Consider the following 23249-nt stretch of genomic DNA (forward strand, 5'->3'; position numbering starts at 1 on the left):
ATGACGACATTCAAGGAATTCCACTGGTTTTGCCTTTTACGACTCGACACAGGCGGTTCTCTAAGTTCACAATTTTTATTGATCCAACATATTGATGACGTTCAAACGAATCGATACCAAAGTATCAAACGAGTATTGATTTGATATCGTTCCGATCGGTACTTGAACTAATCGCCGTCACAGTTTTCATTGATGGTTGATGGTCGTAATGGGACGAATGGGCGGAGGGATCTCGTCGAATGTCACGCTAAATTACCTGGACTCGATCGTTTCGTCGTTTAATCGAGCCTCTCCTTGCCATAACTAGCAGAGACGATTCTACGAATTCATGTCGTTGGTTAGTTGACCATTTATAGCGTAAATGGAAAGCTGGTGATTAAGGATTTTCTTGATTAAGCAACTCCTCGCGTCCTTCTTCGCAAAAGAGTTACAAAATCTTTTGTAATTCATTTTCAGAAATTAAAAAAAAAAAAAATTCATTTCACCATAGCGAGGCACGCGACTGGAAGAATCGCACGAAATTCTTCCTTTACCACTTCCTTTCGTATCGTCTTTTGCCTCTCCCCACTTGGTACCACGGGTTTTGTAATGCCTCTCTGTCTCTGGCACTTCCTGTGTTCCGCCACGTTCACCTGTGTCTGTCGGGCACCTGCCTTCATATAACTATCTAGGTGTACACAGTGTATAGAGGTGAAGTCCTATGGGACTTTAGTTTCCCCGGCCAGGCTGTGTGTGCAGCCTGCTGGCACATACCTTCCTCCACCTGGAAACACGTCGAGCATACAGTCGATGTTACGCTGTCGCTCACCACGGCCGGACTATCGAGCTTTTCCTCTCGCTGATAAGAACCACCTCGCTTAGAACCGGCGATCGTATAGCCAGTACGATCGTTTAGTATCTCCTGCGACCGTCTCGTAACTGGTTGGTTCCTCCTCGACTTCTCTTGGGCTACCGCTTGGATCCAAAAGGTTCGAATTCGTACCATCTTCCAAATCGTTTTTTTTTTTCTTTTTCTTTGTACGGTTCATGTACCTGGTTTATTCTATTCAATTGGTCTCGTTTCTATTCGAGTTTGGGATTTTCCCAACGATTTGAAGCCTCAATAGCAGCAGGTATTAGATTCGTGCAAAGGGTTGCTTTTATTGTGTATTTGAATTTAACCCTTCAATGCTGGCCAGGGTAGAATTAAATCCATAGCTTTTCCATTTAGAAGTAAATCGTGATTTACTTTGTGAAATTTTTATTCTTCGTGTTCTAATAGGAAGAAGAGACAATAGACTGCGAATCGTTCCAGCGAGGATGTGAAGGCTCGAAATTCCTGGTTCCGGTGTATCGATAGCGTTGAACGATCGCTTTCTTCCGTTTTACGATCTGAAGCGCGAGTTCTCCAAAACGAACGATGATTTAGTGTAACATTCTTCAAGTTCAAACGTGAACCCTTGCTAAAGTGACTGTACTTCGTGTTTAATAAAAGACTGGAACTTTATTACCGATTTTAGTGCTTTAGAATGTCATCAGGATTTCATTGTCGGTAAGTAAACCTTTTGCACGTTTGTCCAAACACAAAAATCAACGTATTCTGTCAGTTGAGCTTTTATTGGGCACTTAAACGCCCAAAATAGAAGCTCTAAATCGTTTCTCACAGGATTCCAGTTCAAAGTTAGTCTACCTCCGCCTCCTCGAGTTTCTTTATCATTTTATGGAAGGAATAAGTCGTCGAGGGTATTAAATGTTTATTAGTGGTATTTCGGGGTATCAGCGAGCGTCATAAAGTATTCACGATCGATGGTTGCCCATGGAAATCCCAGGGTCATGATTTGAAAAGCAAATTTCGAACATTGCTAGTCAGGCCAGGTAGAAAAGTCTATTGAGACAATAGGCTCGTGCGTTTCTTCTCATAGGTGTTCGTAATGGCGTCCCTTCGGCGTGAATGCGCACGTGTTCCGGACGAGTTCCAAGTTCGAGCAATTTCCAACGTGCTTCGTCTCTATTCTGCTATCTTTATTTTCCTTTACAAGCTTGGAAAATTTATTTTTCATTTTCTAACGTTTCCAATATGACACTAATCGAGCAAGGTTGTTCGGTATATGTACATAGGTCTATTTGATTGGATTAAATACCATTTGTAATTCAAGATATCGTTCGAATACGATGATAATTGAACGGTATTAGTGAATTATTAATTCGAAACGATCCGATTGTCGAGGGAGAATAATGAGCCTAGATACATCAACCATTCTCCGGACTGTTTACCTATTAACCACGTGTACAACTGCGGTACTGTGTACTTACCTCATACATACCCAGGTTAGTTTCTCGCCTACACTCGCGTTAATGTTTCATTTGAATGGAACGTACGCTAATTCAATCATTTCAAACAGGTGAAACACTCGATCGCTATTTAATCTTACGTCTCTCAGAGGAATTCCATCGAATAAAAACGTAATTTCTAGTGCACTCTGCTGTTTTAAGTATTTAAAACAGGATGTAACAAAGTATCTTTTTTTGCGAAAATTGTCAAGATACGATAAAAGGAGTGCTTAAAAGCTTTCTTGTATCTCAACGTGACACCATTAGATTTCGCTATAAATTAGCGAAATCAGAATCCCCTATAATCATCGATGATTTTCAAATCAAGATAATCACACTTGAAGAAACCTGTTCATCAGAAAAACATGTCTTTCGCCATCGTAACACCTGACGATTAAATGAAATGAAATTCGTCCGCGATTTCTTAACCATTAAACGCGTTTTTATTTGAACCGAGTATATCATTTGAAAAGGATAGCCGCGAAAAAGAAAGAAATAATGGGAATAATATGAAATCGAAGGGATGGCGAAGCAGGTATCCGATGACATTTTCTTGGCGGCACGTTCACGCCTATCTCATGGTGGTGATCGCGAGTGTGCATACGTGTTACAAACGCTTCGTTATTTTCTCGAAGCGAAGCCTCGAGGCCAGGATTCTCGACTTTCTCTCATCTCGGTGCATCCATCTTAGGTGTGCGATTGCATATGCAAGGAATGCCGGTGTTGACCGATAAACAGCCGTAACGTTGCAACGATCGAGCCTGACCGATTAGCCATGCTCATGTTCTTATGCTGATTGAACGCTTCTGTGAACGCCTTAGAGCCAGTTTTTATCAAATTACCATCGCTTTAATTGCGTTAAGCTAAATTAAACGGCATCTCTATTTTCATCTAACTATAACTTGTTCGTTTTTCCGAATGTTAATTAAGCATTATCATTTTTTTAATAAAAATCTTTCGTAAACGAACAGACTGTGTAAATAAGGATTGAAGTTTTTCTATTTTTATAAACGTTTAGCCTTCATCAGAAGTTGACGAGAAATCGAAAATCACCGTGAATACGAAACGACTTAGAATCGTGTTATTCTCATCGCTAGGCCCCGATGCACCGGCGCTGCAGCTGCCGTGCAGTGACAGCTGCAGCTTTTTACTCGCTGCACTGGTTACTCTGGTTTCCATGTGCGGAAGACGTCGGACATGGTGCTGGTCGCACGCCACCGGCTGATAAAAAGCTTTTGGAAAAAGAAACGGATGCAACCGATGCAAAGTAACATCCTATATTATCCGATAGATAACAATGGTACAATTAGAAAAATCAAGAACTCATTTTCTGTAAGTTTTTTCTCTACTTATTTACATGATTAGATGGTTCGATTTCACGGTGAATGGTAAAGTAAATTTGTGTAGACGTATAGAAAATATTCTTGGGATCAAGCAGTACTTTTCTTCCAATTACAGCCAATTTACGTGACACCGTTGGCCTTATACGAAACGCTTGCAGAACTCGTAGAAAATAACGCGAGCATGGTGCGAATATATTGTAATTAACTCGCTGTTGCTTGAACTTGTTGTCCTTGAGAGCAAGTATTTCGATAATATTTCAGTGCTTAGCTCGTAAACTGTCGCTGGGATCCTTTGGATAATGCATTACACATTTCTTCGTAAATAAGCAGGACAGTTTCGTTGAAAACAAAAAGTACCAAAATCTGGTTCAGAAAATGATAACTCGTTGAAACTAAAATTTATAGATCAATATATAATATGATAAATCAACAGCCTTCGATCCCTATAAATTTCTTGCAGTCTTTTACTTTTAATATCATTTTCATTACACTGTCATAAGAGTTAATAACCGAAAAATTGCTCTATGTTGGTACACAACCCTCATAGATGCATCACTATTCGAGCAGTGTAATCAAGTTGAAAGAAACGCATTGACCCAGTCATCGTCCAATAGCCCAACAATACACTGCAGCCTTAACAATGCATCGAAAGCTTTGTTCGCCAGACTAGCGTATAAATTGCCCTAAAAATCCCTCTGAACGAGAAGTATGCGAATCCTGATCCCTGCATAACGAACTAGAAGGTGAACATGTGTTGTTGGCACGAAGAATACTTATTGCGACATCCAAACCATTTTGTCTGTCGAATGTTTATAATATAAACGGAGTTCTACTGTGGACAGTTTCGGCACGGGTGTGAGGAACATCTGGCTGGTGATCGGCAAAGACGCGCCGATGCAGGTGCATCTTTCGACCGTGCAAGCGGCGCGCCTGCCAGCCTTCGAGATTTCGACATATCGCTATTCTGAACGTCGAAGCCAGCCAGTTTATTTGAAACATTCTTTCTTCGGAATCTATAGGAATAGATACCAAATGCATTCATCTACGTAACGTTGAAAATTTAAAAAAAAAACAGCGAAAGTAATCAACAGTGACTCCTCAATTGTATTTAGATGGTGTTGGAAGATGCAATCACTTGATATTTCTTACTTTTAAGTACTTAGGGATGAGTAGCACAGTACTGAGTTAGTATCTGGATATTTAGGGAACCACTGTATTTCGTGTGAAGACCAACAGATGTTTCACACTCTTCCAAAGACGTTTCGTTCACGTTCTGGCTCGCAGGATTACTATTTATTCTCTTATGTAGGCCAGTATGCATGCTATTGCATAACGAGCTTTCTTTTTCGACCCAAGTTGCGTTATTCCCGGAAATGAAAGAGTATCGAGACACGTCGTCTCTTGATTAACTTTGAAAAATGAAAGGTAATAAGCTGAGTAAATACACGATATAATTCGTTGATTAATAACGTAATTACGAACTTGTCGAGAGAAGTGAAAAAAGGAAAGAAGACTACAGGAAGAGAAGTCGTTTGGACTTCATTCTATCTGCCATTCTGCATAACGGAGTGCGATAGAAAAGGTATCAAAAAAGCACACCTTTGAACTGTATTCCATCTTTTTTATAAATGTTGATTCGATAACTGAACACGTCATAGAAGTACACTTTTATCATCCCATGTTTATTTAGACGATCATAATTAATTCATAAAGCTGACTTGCATAGTGGAGATAAAAAAAGCTACTTATAGATTAAAATACTTTTTACGTCTTGCAAGAATATATCACGGCCTTCATTTCGAACATTATAAACTAATGAATTCTTTTTTTTTCAATAACGCACAGACTTCTACAACTATAATTATCCGATGAATATTCATTGCTCTCGAAATACATCATCATGTTCTTTAATTCATCGTACCTTGAGAAGTACATTTTAAAGTTCACCTTTATTCCTTATCATTCGTCTATTGAACTCCTTATTTCGACCGAAGAATCTCCGCGATGTGATTTGAAATAAGACGAAAATAGAAGAAATCGAAGGAAGATGGTAATCATAGATGCAACTCTTTCGATACGATAGACTGACTGACCGTTTGAAAGGATACCGATAGATTAGTTTTACCGATAAGATTATCTAAAGTAGACGGATATTTACGATAAAATGAGTTCGCCTCGTAAAGACAGGTACAGACGATTAGATCAGTTTTCGTCGCAAAAAAAAAAAAAAAAAAAAAAAACAGAACAGATAAGCGGGAATCTCGTGCTATGTGAATTCGAATGAGCTATTCGCGGTCTTATTGCGAATAGTTGACGCACTTGCAGCACGAAAGGATATATTCGAGAAGGTTGCTTGGAGGTTGAGACACGAGATGAACTGTTGCCTATCCTTTCACTTGGCCGTTTTGTGATACGAGCCCTCCCTACTTACAAATGTAGCTACTCAACGAGCGAATGTGTGCGTCCGTTTATCCTTAAGGCCGATTACACAACCACCACGAATACAGGGTGTCCCGTTCAGTCGGAATTCTAGCGACTTTCAACCAGAAACGATCACTGTGATCAGTAAAGTTCGCGATTAAAGATGACTAATTACCACTCTTCCTTTCTACTTATTCGATTTCACCAATATACTCTTTTGATGAATCGTGTGCCTTTTCTTCTTTCTATGAAAAAAATTACTTTTATGCAATAGTGCATCTTGCGAAAGGGTTAATAAGTTTCCCAGGTAACCGAGAGACAATGAGGGACTCAATTAAAAGACGATTTGTCAGGAATTCGCTAGAAGAACGTTGTACGGCTCGAGTGGAATGCATAGATTCCAGGTGCAAACTTGAACCCTCCTGGCGGAATCATTGTCGGTAAAGATTTATCGATCTCCCGAACGTGGGAGAAAGAGAGGGAAGAATTTCACGAACGATTTATCGTAAAATATACCGCGTGGAAAAGGTTGAGTTTCGTAATGACTACCTTTGCGATGCTTTCGTACAGGCTACAATGTATGTATATTATCCTGGCCACCTTTCGAAACCGGTTGTAATAGTTCCGACTTCCGGTCCCGTCTCGATCGACCCCCTACCATCATGTCTTTGTCGGTGAATCGAAACGATGGATTAATTAAAAACATCAGCTGAATTTATTCGTGTATTGGTAATAATGTAGCACTTCTGAGAACGTGTTAGTGTATCGTTAATGAGCGAGGGTTATTCACCTCTTTGACCCGATGTTTCTCACAGACAATGAAACTTGATACACAATAGTTGCAATTTTCAAAAAGGTTGCGACCATAAAAGTTTTACTGATACGTATATTCAAATTGTCAAGTAATTTCTGAATACTGAGAAAAAAATTGCACGATACACTTTACAATGCAACCTTCCATCGTTCTACCAGGAGAAAATTACTTGTTCCCTGTCCAATAAGTATCCCTTAAAACGTGAAATGAAAACGTGGAGCGAGGAAATGAATGTGCCCTCAGCACGTTAATGGGCTGCCTCCTTGAAAGGGGGCCCCTTCGTTTCCGTACCCTGACGAGAACATGTGGGTGTATCTAGGCTGAACCGAGCACGCAATCATCCCCCTTTCGAAGCCAACCACCGAGACCATCCTCCTCTCGGCTTTCTTCCACGAGGAATGCACGGTGTCGGTCAGCTGCTCCTTCTGTAAAACTAAACTTCCTGCGCCACGTGCACATCTGCTCCCTTTGCACGACGGTGGGGGTAATCTAGTGGTCCTGGATGCTTGGCTACAAATCCCGAGGGTACGCCAGGACTCGATCGTTATAAATATTCCCTGATTAATCGAAGGTGTAAAGAATTTTTCATTTAACCCTTTAAATTAACCATCTTATAATTGTCAAGTCATGTTACCGATAATTTACAAGTAATTATCGCTCGTCTACTAATAAAATTGCTAGTGTCCTAAAATCGTGCATGCGCACTTATTTAACTAACAATTACTAATCACGACATAATGAATGTTAACGCACAAGAACCTACTTCACGATCATTACACTAAAAATTATTACAAGGTCTCGTTCTCGTCTTCTAAAAGTTTTAATGAAAATTTAAAATTGAAGTTTGCGGGAGGATGATAGTCAAAGGGTTGAAGGAGCAATGAATCCGTAGGGTGGTTTTTGTAAAATCTCCTCGGAAAGCAGGTCAAATGAGAACGTGAGGCAGAAGTTAGGGCATGAGAACGAGGTGATGGCGTACGTACACGAAAGAAAGGTGGCAGAAGAGTAGGAGGAGGAGGAGGAGGAAGAAGCAGAAAAGCTGCCGGTCAGATTGTGAGCAAGGGAGGAGAGTTGCAGCTGCTGTGACAGCTGCAGACTTCCCAATATTATTCCCCGGCTGCTCCTATCCTCCGAATGGTCCCTCCCGTCACCTCTCCAGGTGCTTCTCGCATCGGTGTCTCGAAAAATCTTTCTTTGTTCCCTCCGCTGAGTTTCGAATAGTTCTGTGCGCGATCTGCCGCGTCGAATATCGATTGGGGATGAATTTCATTGAATGTCACCGAGGGTGAGTTTATTTCAAAAACAGCCCATACAGAACGCGATTGAACGAATGTTAAATTTTAACTTGAAAAAATAATTCTGAATTCCAAAATATAAAGCTAACAGGCTAAGCTAATATTGTCAAGCTTCGTATTCTAATGTCAATACCTAAGCGGGTTTCAATCTGGTTCTGATCATACGTCCAACCTCCTATTCATGTACAGCCTTGCAACGTAAAAAGCGCACCAGTTCGCCACAATTATTGCGTAACCACCAGGTTATTCAGGTCGACAGCTCGACCTTTCCCCAGTATCTACCTGTGCCGGATGCAAAACTGGACTAAACGTCAAGAGAACGCATGCCAATCTTAAGTGCTAACTATTGAACGTAATCACGGTTGTACCAATGAAAATCTGGAATATTTAGGATATGTCCTTGGTGAAAGGACCACTTGAGAAGCATGTCGATGGTTAAATGCTCGTGTACCGTTTGATCACGTTTGACGACTTTCTACTCTGTCATTTGGAACAGCGACAGCTAATCATGAAATTTCGTTTACTTTAGACTTCACTGCTTTGTCACACACGATTTCCATAATTCAAGGATATCGGCTTGTTAAAGGATATCGTATCTCTCGACGCGAGAAACGTTATGCACTAATTACATTAACGCGAGGATATTCTATTCGAGCAAAAGTAGCCTGAATGATGCCATTGGAAAATGCAGTTTACGATTGCGTTTCTTCTTTTTCCGACAGATATTCACAATTTAGATGACCGACTTTCTAGTTTTTAATTTATTGTTCCTGTATGCACGTTAATAGCTAAGACTTTGTATGCAAGTAGCCTACATTTACTCACGTTTTATAACTTCATTAGATCTGTTAACGAAAGTGTGAAATAAAATATGCGAGGAGAAATTTCTAATCGGGGAAAAAAAATAAAAATGTAATCCTTAGGTACGACTCAAGGCAACAGGAGAAGAGATTTTGATCTATAGATACGAAGAGGGGAGAGACACCTGCCTTGTGTATAAAAAGGGTCCAAAAGGTGCACGATCGTGAATATCAGGTCTGTAAAATTGCAGTACGTCTTCAGAGGAATTAATGCGACCTGACGGTGCACCTGTTGCGGACTTTGAATAAAAGAACCCTTAACTTTGTCGAGGAACGTCAATCTATTGAATTGTTAAACAATCTTGCAATAAAGACTAGATGCCAATCATTTGAACAATTTTTATTCAGTCTGACGAGTAAAGCAATTTCCCAAAGTTAGGGGTTTACTATGACAGAAACCCGATGCATTTCGCAAACACGCAAACATATGTCAAGGTAATTAATGTTCACCGGTAGCCGATTCAAGGGGACGTGCTTTGAATCGGATACGACCCGCCCTACAGACAGCAATGAAATTTAGAACAGACACACCCCACTGAGAAGGGTGACGGTCAAATGCTGGCTTATCTGATGGGCAAAAGGAATTTCAAACGAAAGAAACAGACCCGGGGAAATGAGAACAGATGGTGTGAACTCTGAGCCATACGGGCACGGTGAATTTAAAAATTCAAATTTGAGGGTTTCACCTTTTCTCGAGCCTCCTAAATGCTTGTGTAGACACGATTTTAAACAGTGAAGTCACTAGATAATATTGTTACGCCTGGACGTTTTGAGAAATGGTCAGGCTGACTAATGTCTCAGGAATTTGGGAACAAACCGATGACAAATTGATAAGAGAAAGGGGTAATATGGTAAATACGAAATAAACAATAGGTCATAGATTTCAGATTTCCAAATTTAGTTACATAGATTGGGGATACCCCAGGCTAAGTTTTACGGACCAGGCATTCGATGCATTTAACTTGTGCACTAGAAGTACGGCCAGGCCGTAAATTCCAAGCGACAAAAAGCATGGAGGCGGCCAATTTTCGGACTGTCCTTCGCAAGATAATGTCTCATGAAGATCGAAGGCGGAGACTTCGCGGATGTTCCTTGTTAGAACGCCGGTACCGGTTCGTGAAGCTGGTCAGAAGGCTCGATTCCGGGCCTGGTGGGGGGAAGGTCGAAGAAGGCCGCAGCTGGCTAGATCCTGTCCGCGTACTTACATACAGTTGAACGTGGCTGAATGTAAGGAACATGCCTCCACAGTTGGGCCTTACAATGTCGCTTTGCTCCCCTCCACGTTCACGGACCTGCAGTTGGCAACACGAGTGTCTTTACCGATCACGCGTCCAACAAATTCTTTGTTTCAGAAAGGGTGCTAGTAAAAGTACCGCTTTAATACAGTTCCCCCGGCTACCTGAGTTAGACGATTCGTCGGTAATCTTGATTTAGTCCCTACTGTACAGGTAATTTTGAATGACTCACTTAGGGACGTGCCTAATCATTCCAGTTCCTTCGATTCGCTATCAGTTTACTGTAAGACACTTTGTCTTTTTTTATATTTGCAACTCGAGTGGCCTGTTTTCCCTGGACTAGGGTCGGCTCCGCTCTAAGTCACTGTACTTGTGCCACATATCCGATAATCTCTTTCACACGTTCCTTCATTCACCGTCTCTGCCTCTCGGTTATCTCCGTTCAACCAAAGTCATCCAACTTCTCATTCTCTTCAACTCGTTCGTTCGCTTGAACGAAGACGAACGAAGAGCAACAAGACTCCCTTGACGGTAGATGTACCTTTGGAAATGATATCGCGGTCGCGGTTCGTCCTAGCTGAATCCCTTCTGTCTCGTTCCCTCCTGCTGTTACAAACTACCCCATTGGCCATTTTCCATTCGTCCATCTTTGTTGGGCACGTATAACCTGTCGCTTTCTATCGGATCTACCAATCAGCGCGCTTGGTCCAGCGGGCATGACGCGACCGTTCCGCGGAGAGACCTAACCGACCCGACTGCGAACAGTCTGTGAGTAAACTTCGTGGCATGCGTTTGGTAGCGCGCGTGCGATCAGAGTGTTTCCATGCGTGTCACGACACGGATACACGCGAGTCGATCTCTCGATACGTCGATTAATATTTATAAGCGATCGGTAAACGTTCTAAAGTGAATTCGAGTCTCGCGAGGATTCGAACCGAAGGAGATTTCGCTTGGGAACGAATGCTGATATCGGCTCAACTTTGTTCGCGAACGCGCCTTTAAATAATCGCGAGTGCAAATACACCGAGTTCGAATCGCCGCGCTGCGTTTACGCACACACACACACACACACCTATATAAAATAGATAACACTGTTGCATCGGTGAAATTTGACAAGAGAAAAAGAAAAAGATGGTGCGTGGTTTGTCGCAGTGGACGAAAACCTTGAGCTTCCCTGCGAGGGTATCCCCCCAGAGGCCTGCCAAGGAATCAAAAGGGTTTCATGTGAGCCCTAGTGCTAGCCCCACGTCGCCACCGAGTCCCATCAACGACAACATGGACAAGGCACCGATTATTACCGACGAGGTTAGATATCTTTTGTTTTTTTTTTCTTTTTCTTTTTTTTTGCTTTCCATAACATATTTATTGCAATTTTAAGATATCGTAGGACTTTCAGGGTGTGGACCTCGGCAGTTTCAAACTTGCTGGAATGATAGTGTATATTTATAATAAAATTGTACCTTAGCCGCAGATGACTAACTATAAGAAAAATACGTCTGACATTTGAAAAAACGCATAGGGTGTGTGGGAGTAGTACCGCGCTACTGATGGCACTTTTCAAATTTTCTCGCGTTCAAATTCCCTCTCGGGGGAAACCTTTTATTAATCGCATTTTTTTCAAAATTGACTAAACATCCATCGCTAAAATCAAGGATACGATAGTTATGTCATTCCGCCAAATTCCACTGAATACTCCCTATAATACAGTAGTTTTGAAACTAACCACTCCAAAATTAAAAACTACCAATCACGTAATACTTTACAAGATACTATGTGATGCAGTGCCATTCAAAATCTTAGGGGGGTGAATGTAAAAGTTGTTTAGGGTGGAAAGTTGGATAATCGTTAATAATTGTTATTTGGCATACCAAATTGCACGCAGGTCATTCTTCGAATATACTGGAGCAGAGTTTCAAGTTTATCGTCATACGTGTTTCAGATAACGGTCTGTTGCTATACGCTTCAACCAGCAACGGGTTAATCGCTGGTTATGCATTTCAGTCGCATGCATGCGTCCAACTACGAAACTGCATACGTTTGTTTACTTTCACGTCGTAGATTTTTATGTCTTACCAGGAACGAGGTGACGTGAACTCGTTCCAAAGATAATTAAGGTGTACATTTTAAATAGACCCCGTTATGATTTCTTTAGAAACGAGCTTCTTGTACAGTTCAATTTGAACAGAAGTAATTGTTTCTAGGTTTGCTCGTCGTTGAGTCTTTGCATTTATTAAATTCAACTTCATAAACCGCCCCGAGCTGACGCGTAACTTAATCTTCATGCGAATAAAGGGAAACCACAGAATGGGGGAAATCTATTATTGGACAAAACGGAAACTGAGGGTTACGTTTCGATATCGTTTACAACAGCACCACTCATGATTCTATCGTGACAATGTTGTGTTGGTTCAACTTTGTTTCTACGAGCGCCCCCCGTGTTGAATGCGTCGCGCATTAACTGCTTATCGAAATACATATATAACATAGGCGTATGTGCTGCAATCGAAACGCGAGCACTCTCCGAATAAAACACTACATAAATCTTGAACATCAAAAGGGGGTCTCCTTTTTGCTCGCTGTCGCGCATTCATACGATGTAATCGAAATTCAAAGCACCGTATTTGTTGCATTGTATTACATTTACTTTCTACCAGCATATTCTTTAAACGACTTTTTACCATATGTAGAACAACGTCGGTCCTCGGTTCAGACAATAAAATAACCAAAATATTACATTATCATGAGACATAAAATTCAAATGATCAAATAAAACCGCTGATAAAACGGCTCGTTTTCTTGTTTGTCTACCGCCACGTGTTTCCCAGAAGAAGAATTTCTAATCATCCCAACAGCGCTCGTGATTTATGCCACGGCAGTCGGTAACATGTTTTCAAACTATTCCTCGTGCTAGCCTTTTCCAAACTCGGCTTCCCTCGAAAGGGTCGATTCTCCCTTCATTATCGATTGCATACCGCGACGATTACGAAATATGCCGCAGTATAATCGATCTTCAGACTCGAGTTACGCATAAATGAGCACGGTGGACCTTCGCGTAACGAAAGGAATGAAAACAACTCCCGTATTTTATATGCAATGAGGATCTTTAAATAAAATTCGAGAGAAGAATAATTATTATTTGATTACTTGATGCACGAATCTCGTTTTACTCCCTTCGGTCACGTGTATCTGTTTAACCCAGTCAATCGAATTTATTCATGGATAGCTAAACAAGGGGGGAGTCACTCGAAATTGTCATCGGAGGTTCCCCTTACTGTGTCGAACGTGTATTTAGGGAATCGAGTTCATCTCTTCTTGCGGTTAGTTTAATCGTTCCACAGACCCCTCGAGAATGCATTGCCAGCACACGTGCTGCACGTTTACGATTCCCTTTGTGCTAACACGTTTAAAAACAGCCGGCTCAAAGCGGCTGCTGGTGGTCGGGAGTGCCAACTTTCTGCAGGGGTCGTTTCGGGGGATACGTTCGTGTAAACTGTAAACAGAATCCCCGGGAAGATGACAATGGCGCGACTGCGGAGGATTCGCTGATGGCACGTGTTGCTCCCGCACCAAAGTGACTTCGTTTTCTTTTGTAAACGAATTCGAGTAGCCGGACATGTGTCGCGCGACCATTTTTCTTCCGACGATAATTAAACTGCTCGTCGAGGAATGATACGCGTCGTGGGAAGTCCGGTTACAAGTCAGAGCGGTGTTAAATTAGAAAGGAAGATCGGTATCTGGACTCGGTTTTCTTCTGTTAGAAAAACGACCCCTTTCCGGGTTTTACCAGGAAGGTACATGGACCAGTTTCAAGTATCGCGGACGGACGGCTCGACGAACAAATCGGAGAAAGCGAAGCTGCATGACTAAATTTATCTAACTTCTCCCACGGTAACAAACGTATTTAGAGATCTACAACTTTCTTTTCTAAATCAATCGATATTTTCGCGAAACATAACCGAAGATTACCGAGTAGGTATACATCGAGACACGTGTTGTTGGTAGAAAGACGATACCGAAATAGATAAAGATATTTTCGAAAGACGAGCCGTAACTTTGACTTAACGCGTCGGTACGGTGTGTGCGAAGTTGCCGGTCGTCGGGGATACGCCGCGGTAATGGACAAAAGTTTAGCCTCGTAACAGAAAACGTGGAGTCGCGGTTTAAAGACGTCCAGGCGTTCTCCAGCTATATAAAATAAACCGACGCGGAGAGCCGGCAGTGTCGGTGGAAAAAGGAGCGATGAGGACTGGTCCAAAGGCGGGGAAAGGCGACGGCGGAAGCGTGGGAACCGAGCGTAACAGATGGCCTCGGCTGCTTCCGAACCCGTTCGGCCTCCTTCGTGCACCTCCGTGGTATCGGCTCCGCTTTCTGTTCTCGCGCCATCCACCGACTATGTGTCGATGCAATTTGATTCTCTTGCGAAAAATAGATTTGTTAATTCTTTAGGCATCTTGTTACGTTCGATCACCTAACCTGATTCGTTACATTCGATATCGATCAGAAAGCGACACCCTGAAAGACAGAGTTTTTATATGTCTCCGAGTGGATTTGAATTCCCGCGCAAAAAGAAGCAGCGCCCTTTCGCTGATCCTATTACCCCTTGTTCTTTTTAATTAAAACCAATTACTGTGGCTCCATGTGTAAACCCTTTCGGTGCTATGATATTAAATAAATTTCATTGTTCTTCACGGTTATAATTCATTTACCGTTACGAAAGGGGTGGAAGTTGAAATGACACGCGAGGAAATAAGGTCGTGTCATTGATTCACAGAACCGTTCGATTAAAACCGGAGAATAGGTTAAGAGGGTAACGATTGAAAACAAAAAGTACAATAGGAAATGGTGGCCAATAACCTGCGCACCGGTAAGGTCTCGGGAAACGTCCAGATAAGCTTCAACTTGTTTGAAATGCATTCGTGGAAGTATGCTAGTAACTGACTGTATAAGCCCCAGATATTAAAACATTTCACAGTTAAAGGTGTGAAACCATATTTTAGAATCATTCTATTACTACTGAAATACTCGTAGAATTTTTTAACAAAGGATATCGTCGACCGGAGAGTGACTGTTACAGTTATAGAGTAATAGTTTGATGGGGTACTGTCAATTGGAAAATGATGACGATCCAGGAAATTATCGCAGGAAGTATCGTGGCCTCTCGGTGATGCGTAATCTTCAGGAAATAGCACGCATACTCACAGAGCCCGTTGCGTTACCTCGGTTTCAGTTATCTATATATTCTCAGCTCGTTGTTATAAAGGGTTAAAAAAAGACTGTCACCAAATGAATTCTCAAGGAATTAAGAGGCAGTGTCTCAGTCAGCTCTTATTAAGCTAAGTCTGTACAGTCATTTGTGACCCACGTGTTCTGGAATGCGAGATAACGCGGATGCTTACCAGTGGTGGTAATTAAGGCGTGTTAATTTAAAAGCAGATCCTTTCCTCTCTCTCCTCTTCCCATGGAGACCACCGCCTCCAACTTGGCCGGAAGTTCTGCGGTGTTTGTTGTTCCTTAGAGCATTGTTCCCCCGCGCATTCCATCGTAATGAACATCTTGTTCTGCTCGCCTTCAGAAATAGGCGTACGAGACGGCAATCTCGATAGAAATTACGTTTAACAGGGCTTGCTGAACGTGCTAGACCCGAGTGCAAGTGCACCTTCATTTCCGGGTACTTTTGGAAGAACTCGGTATTGTTGAAAGGTTCCGCAATCTTCTTTATCTCTCTAATTGGAACGAACGTATATTTTTCCAATTAACGTAGCGGCATGCCCGTACTCGCCTCTTGAAAACGTCCTTACAGAATATCCTTGGGATTTTTCATTTATCTTTCATAGACAAACTTATATTAAATGAGCTGCGAGCAAGACTCGAAAGATACCAAATGAGTAGCCAACGTTTATTTTAAGTTCACCGTAAACATCGATAATTAGGATGTAAGTTTATCTCGGCATTGGTGGTCAATATTTTAGTATCCACTGTTATCTTGCTCGCTTATTTACGTAACGATCGGATCAGCCTTTGATATCTTCAACTCGACCGCGTTAATGATGAACCAAGAATACGTTTGTTTTTGTTCAACCAGATTACGCTAAAATCGTGAATCCTCCAGGGTGAAATCATGTAGGATGTGTCACGATACAAATGGTCGGAATTTTCGACGTTTGTAGATTCCTCTGGTTCGATAAGATAGAAGAGAAGTCGTACACGAGAGATAAAAGGCTATCGGTAGCTTCTCCTTCCGAAAATCTATCTAGCTTAAAAGTTTCTCTTTAAAACAAAATGATCGCAAGATGCATAAATGTATCTTAGATTAATGGAATACACGTTAATCGACAGTGGAATTCCAGAATCGTGAAATTCATTCAATTATTCGTCTTCTCATTGTGTTCAAATGTATATTGTTTTCACGCTGATGCTTTTCGATCATATCATGGAACTGAATTAATGTTTCGTTTCCTAGAATAAGATTGTTTCTGGTTGGTTGTCAAAGAGGGGAGAAAAAAAAAGAAGGTGGATACCGGCTTGAAATTAAAATGCTTTCATTGAAATTCTAGTTGGACGTTCACGGGTCGTGAACTTTGTAACCCTTTAATCCCACGTTACAGCTTTAACGCGTGTTCGAAAGCTGAGAAAACAAAGAATGTCGAATTATTTTTTTTTCTACTGTGAGAAGAATGAAATTTTTTTCCTTTGATCTTAAATTGCAACTTCTAGTGTTTGTAAAACAGACTTAATTTAGTATCATAGTAGCAACAGCGATATGAATTATCTTATGTTGCATAATTAAGGCTTGATCTACTTAAAATATACAGAACGTGTTTTACATTTATTTATGAAGAGATGTATTTTGATACCGAAGTGAATCGAGGCGTCAGAGATAAACACGTTCGTCCTCGTTTTTTAATTCCTTCGACTCTAATTCATTTTTCATATCGTTACGCGCGACGTTATCAAATAATATATTAATAATCGTCGGTCTAAATGTGTCTTTAAAAGATTATCTTTGAAAAACAAGTTCTGACAGCGATGGTCGGATAAAGATTTGGGAAAATTTGAAATTTCGCGCACACCTGGAACGGATCATCGAGCGCAGCATTCCAAGAATACGATATGATAATCCTTGGTCATCGAGTTGTCAAGGTCGTGCTTTCGAATAATGAAAAAGAAAAAAATGGAGATTCGCCCGTTGGATTCGAATGCGTAACCGTCACATCCGTGCATCGCTAATATCGGTTGAAGATTTTTCGAATACCGGACACTACTCTCGTCAGACTGCTTTCCGTTTCATTAAAATACTGTAGCTCCTCGCCCGGTCTCGGTCCTTCCAGTTATTTTTCGAAACTGTACGAAGAATCCAAAACTGGACTTCTACGGATGAAGTTACGTTTATCCCAAATTAATGAATGAATTCCAAATTACTTCGTGACATTAACGTATCGATACTGTTAATTTTCTAAATTTCTTCGCGACTTTAGTAAACCGGTACCATCGATTTGCCAATTTTCTTCGTGTACCTGTTCGAGCTAGGAGATTCTTGCGCGGCTACATAACGCGATCGTCATTCTCATCCTGTGGAATAAGTGGAACGTACGCGAAGATCGTGTCCGTTATTTCGCCGTGACGTCAGGACGACTTGTAACCGCTGTGTTAACAGCATCAGAAGAACAGGAGGCTCTACCCATGATGTCAGCTCGATGTCGGTATTCTAATTCGTTTGGTGCAGCCATTATGGAGCTTCCTGGAAAAAAGGGTCAGGGAGAGGCGCGAGCTAAAGGGTCATTTGCATTCGTGCATATTCCTCGCGGCTGCATTAGTCAGACGCAATTTGCTTCGCTGGCACTCCATAAAATTGTACGACTTAAGAATGATCTTCAACAGGATTCTCTTGTTATCTTACCTGACGAGTTTCGCGTGTGACAGATCATCGGATTGAAATGAGGTAATCGGTGTTTTAAGAGTCAGTCAATCGGATGTCCAAGTTCAATGTACGGTACTTCCTTTCAGTCGTTTCAGCTTAATTTCTTCTTGAACATTTCGGTATGTTTGATCAACGAAGAGGTATCGCCCGCGGAGACACCTTAGGTGCTGTATTCCTATTTTCGAACAAAAACTGATGAACCATAAGAATGGAGCGAGATCAAGACTCGATCGCGTCCAGTGTATTTTTATTCACGGGTATCACGACCTGGCCGGTGTTCTTATTTCTTCGTCCTGATCATCTTTTTTTTTCGCAATCTCGAAACTGAAGAGGTAGGTCTGTCTCTTCCATTCCTGGCGGTGTTTATATCTCGCTGTCGGTGGCTGGTTGCGTTAGGTTCCTCGACCTTGCCGGTCGTGCAGGTTTCAACTCGCAGGCACCTTCAGACGTTCCCGTGCATACCGGGTGTACCTGTGTGAAAGTGGCTGAGAAGGTGTAGGATGTGCCAGGATACCGAAGAAAGGACATTCCTATCCACAGGGTGTTCCATGTAACTGGGTCAAACTGTAGCTCCAAAATGGTACAAGACAAACGAAATTAATCAGGCAAAATTACATGTTGCCGTTTTGGCTCCGGAAGTGAAGGCATTTTTAAAGGACCTCAAGGTTGTCTCCACATTTTTTTTGCGTGGGTTCATTCATTGGGATATTTTGTATAAAAGAAATCCGATGAAATCGATGATCCTTTGTATTTGAAAAAACGAGTCTTAATAGAAGTAATAATTATTTTCACACAGTGCGCGTAGCGTGTTAAATTTATTCTGGTTTTCGCCTCCCGCATGGTTTCTCAGTACGGGGCGCCTCCTGCATCATCAGGGTTATTATTGAATCTCGCTATTTCCGAAAACCGTCACGACTCGTCGTTCAACACGGTGAACGTTCTTCCTGGAAGCAGCAACGCGACATGAAAATTCTATAAAGGATTGGAATGTTGTCCCTGACAACGCGCACATGTCTACGGCTATTCCAAAGAAAGTTTTTTGTAGATAGATTTTGATTTATCGGAGGACTTTCTATCGTTTATTTTTCTATTTATTTTACTGCCGTTTCATTACTCTCTTACTTCTGAATGTACTAACCTTGTGATTTAATTAGTTTTTTTATTTACTATTTAGTCAATTAATTTTAGTAATTTAATTACCATAAAAGCTTAAAGAAATCTCGAGAGAAGTTCGAAACGTAGCTAAAAATAAAAGTAATGGTAATTTAATTACTTTTGTATTTAATGATGTTCTTAGTTAACATAGAAACAATAGAAGCGTTTACGGATAGAATCTATCGTTTGAGACGAGAAATCAGCAATAACGACATGATAATGAAGGATTAGGTAACTTGTTGCATTGTTTCCAATGTGTTTCCGGAGAAAGTTCAATTAATTTGAACCAGACCTAATAAACTTTATCAATTAATTAAGTACTTGATAGTTTCTTTAGAAAACGAATTTTATTTCATCAGAATGTTAAGGAAAATCTTGGTCTTTGTTAGTCAAACTGGAGTTATCAGGAACATAATGTTTGTTCAATGTACACACACGAGAGAATCTTTTAGTGCTAATTTCTCGTTTGAAATCAGTTGCGTATTTTACACCTGCTCTTCAAATTATTACGAAACAGGCTTTAACTTTTATGGCATAACGGAGCCACGGATATAACACTTCTAGTGCAATTCAAGGGGAACAATGGAAATAAGACATTTCAAAGTGTAATTTAAAGATTATTCTTGCAAAATAGCTAAGACCGATATTTCTTTGTGTGATTCCAGAATTTCCAGGACTTGGAAGCAGAAAAGGCAATAATGGGATCAATTGTGTACTGCATACATCACAAAGATGGATGCAAGTGGTCAGATGAACTTCGAAAATTGAAGGTAATTTATCTTTTTTTTTTTTTCAAATATTTCATTTTTTTCTTGAAAGAATAAGGAAGATTTCTATTAACTCGAAGGTAGACTATGGAGGCGTTAAGGATACCCCAAGGTCAACCTCATTTAGTTAAATAAAATTCTTTAATTGTACACTTTCGAAATCGTTTCATTAAGTGTTTGCGATCTTGAATGACCTTGCATGATAGGTCGTTGAACTGCTCTTGGCACATTAACTCCCACACACGGCTAGGTTGTGTTGGCCTTCCGGTCAATTGTGAGAACAATTATCAACGCTGATCGTTGTTAGTAATACATTAAGCATTAAATAATGTAAATGACGTGTACAAAATAACCTTCCTAGCTTTGTACACCTTTCTATAGTATAACGAACCAATTAAAATTGCAAATTTGAAAATGAAAAAAGTTCAGAATTGTAATATTTAAATTGATATCTCAAAGTTCTCAATAAAAAAAAAAACCATCCATTATACATAGCAAAATTCAAAAGAAAAATATCATACATGGTAATCATTAGTAACTCTTTTCATTTTAGTATATGGTTCATGTTCTCATGCTTCCACGATTGTCGTGGCGAGTGTATAATCGAAGAGGGAACGATGAGAAGGAATGCGTGCTGGGTGCGTCATTGTAAAAATCGCATTATCCTGTTTAGGCTCACCTGAATACCTGCAAGCACGATGCGGTTCCCTGCAGCAATAAATGCGGCGCAATGATCCCTCGTGTACTCATGGAGGACCATTTGAAGTACACTTGCGCTCAACGACGAGCTCGCTGCGACTTCTGTGCCAAAGAATTCACCGGTCACACACTCGAGGTAACTGCTGTTGCATTTAATTAGAGAATCGCGATCGAGTGCTAGCTGTTAACCGCACTTCCTACGAATGAAAATAATGGAAAACACGAGTGGAATTACATTCCTCGAATTCTTTTTCTTTAACGCTTGCTATTAGTAAATGTTAATAGATCGTTATTGATTATTTATAAAGAATTAATGTTAATGTTCGCTTGTATACTTACAGAAACACACAGGAACATGCGGTTACGAGCCATTGTACTGCGAGAACAAATGCGGCATGAAGGTGCAAAGAAGGCATCTCAGTCAACACAAACTGGGCGAATGTGCGAAAAGGCTGGTAGCCTGTCGTTATTGCAACAAAGAGTTTGTTTTTGACACGCTAGGTGCCCATCACGCCAAGTGTGGCCGTTTTCCAGTCGCTTGTCCTCATCGTTGTGAAACTGCAGTTTTACCAAGGGAGGATCTCGAAGTCCACTTGAAGGACCATTGCACCACACACCTTTTGTCTTGTACCTTCAAGGATGCTGGGTGTCGTTTCAAGGTATAAAAATGATCAGAATCTTGTTATCGTTATCTTTTTATATAAGTTCGGTAGATCAGTATAGAATAATGTTACCCTTTTTGGTACAGGGAAATAGATTCTCATTGGACAAGCACCTGGAAGAATCAGCAAAGATGCACCTGAGCCTGATGTGCAGTGTAGTAACCAAACAGCAGCACCAGATAACCAGCCTGAAATCAGCAATTAGCAAGTTGTCGTTAAATTATACAGGCACGCTAATATGGAAGATCACAGATTACAGTGCGAAAATGTCCGAGGCAAAGGCCAAGGAGGGAATGGAACTTGTCAGTCCTCCATTCTATACTAGTCAATATGGTTATAAGCTACAGGTGACTAAACTATATTAATCTTCGTCGTACAAAGTTTCTGAAAGCATCTGAATTCTTCAAAATACTCTGGTCGATGTTGTACAAGTTGTTTTCATAAACGATGAACATTTCAGGCGTCAGTTTTCTTAAATGGAAATGGAACCGGCGAAGGAAGTCACATCTCTATATACATAAAGATTCTTCCCGGAGAGTATGATGCTCTGTTGCGATGGCCATTTTCTCACAGTGTATCTTTCACTATATTCGATCAGACGGTGGTGGCAGAGAAGGCTTGCAATATCGTGGAAAGCTTTATACCGGATCCAACATGGAAGAACTTCCAGAGGCCAAGTCGTGAACCCGATTCTCTTGGTTTTGGTTTCCCTCGATTCGTTTCCCATGAAATGGTCAAGAAACGGCACTTCGTCAAAGACAATACCATGTTTATACGAGTTAAGGTTGATCCTAGTAAAATTGTGGCTGTTTAGATCGATAAGCATTATTCTTTCGGTAACGTTGTATCATACTAACTCAATTGCTATCGTTCTCCACAATAATATACTTAATATCGTCACGATACAGACGTAAACGTTTCGATATGGTTTATACGCATTTCTTATTTTACATGTAACGTCAGTCTAGTAAACGATTAACGATGTTTTGTATTTATTAACATCGATCGCGTATACATGGCGTGATAGCGCGAAGTACTTTATATACAAGGGCACAATGTGGTACTTAGGTCATTGCACTGACAGTATGATATTGTGAAATTGAGTTAACATACACAGGATCTTTACGGATACAATTTTAGGAGGCAATAGTAATTCCCCAAACAAAACATACTACTTGGAACAGCAAACAAACACAACATGAAGTCACTTGACTTAGTCAACTTTTGTTTTACCAATGTAAAGATAATAAGGAGCTAAAGATATTCAGAGTGAATTTCAAAGTTTTATTACGTGCATTGATAACATCAAACTCTTGTGTTTATTTCGGTTCCCAATTCCCGTCACATTGTAATATAATTTCCATTTTCTGCAGCGTACAATGAACACTTCGGTTTTACAAGCTTAACGTAGAATTGAGAATTTAACTGAAAATTAATGGTACCGGATATCGATTTACGGTCGCAAAGTTACGTCGATCAATCTGCGTTAAGTTTGCTAAAGCGAGATTTACTCTTAAGAATTGAAATCAAAGATTATTAAAGGACTGTATACTATAAGTTTAAGGAATGTAAATATTGTGAAAAAGCCGAGCGATGAACGAGCGAGTAATTAGTTGAACCGGCCGAATCTACCAATGTAAATACGATGTTATTACACCTTTAGTGATAATGAGAAATTGTGATTGAGATGCTAGTGACTGTATGTAATGATTTAAGAGTAAGGAACAATAAAACTATTATATTGCATTTGTATATTGTAGAGGAGTGTAA

The 23249-nt window shown here is 40.7% G+C and overlaps 1 protein-coding gene across 5 annotated transcripts; it reads left to right on the plus strand.

Annotated features, from left to right (window-relative positions):
* Positions 1-650: 650 nt before the first annotated feature.
* Traf4 (TNF receptor associated factor 4) lies at positions 651-23218 on the plus strand. Of its 5 annotated transcripts, XM_034326076.2 has the most exons (8): positions 652-968; positions 1262-1531; positions 11431-11583; positions 20017-20121; positions 20792-20953; positions 21159-21476; positions 21566-21826; positions 21940-23216. In XM_034326076.2, the coding sequence occupies exons 3-8, from the start codon at positions 11554-11556 to the stop codon at positions 22291-22293; spliced, it is 1230 nt and encodes a 409-aa protein (XP_034181967.1). In that variant the 5' UTR covers positions 652-968; positions 1262-1531; positions 11431-11553; the 3' UTR covers positions 22294-23216. The 5 variants fall into 5 exon arrangements, with proteins under 5 accessions (XP_034181968.1, XP_034181967.1, XP_076544100.1 ...); XM_034326077.2 differs by lacking the exon at positions 11431-11583 and having other exon boundaries at positions 651-968; XM_076687985.1 differs by lacking the exon at positions 652-968 and having other exon boundaries at positions 1041-1531.
* Positions 23219-23249: the final 31 nt, after the last annotated feature.

This window comes from Osmia lignaria, chromosome 3, assembly GCF_051020975.1.
Source record: "Osmia lignaria lignaria isolate PbOS001 chromosome 3, iyOsmLign1, whole genome shotgun sequence".
Classification (NCBI taxonomy): Eukaryota; Metazoa; Arthropoda; class Insecta; order Hymenoptera; family Megachilidae; genus Osmia; species Osmia lignaria.

Excerpts from the sequence above, each read along its gene's own strand:
- Traf4 (XM_076687984.1), top strand. The coding sequence starts at position 11,410 with ATGGTGCGTGGTTTGTCGCAGTGGACGAAAACCTTGAGCTTCCCTGCG. Across the intron at positions 20,122-20,791 it reads ATGAACTTCGAAAATTGAAG|GCTCACCTGAATACCTGCAA; the intron begins GTAATTTATCTT and ends TATCCTGTTTAG. Across the intron at positions 20,954-21,158 it reads TCACCGGTCACACACTCGAG|AAACACACAGGAACATGCGG; the intron begins GTAACTGCTGTT and ends GTATACTTACAG.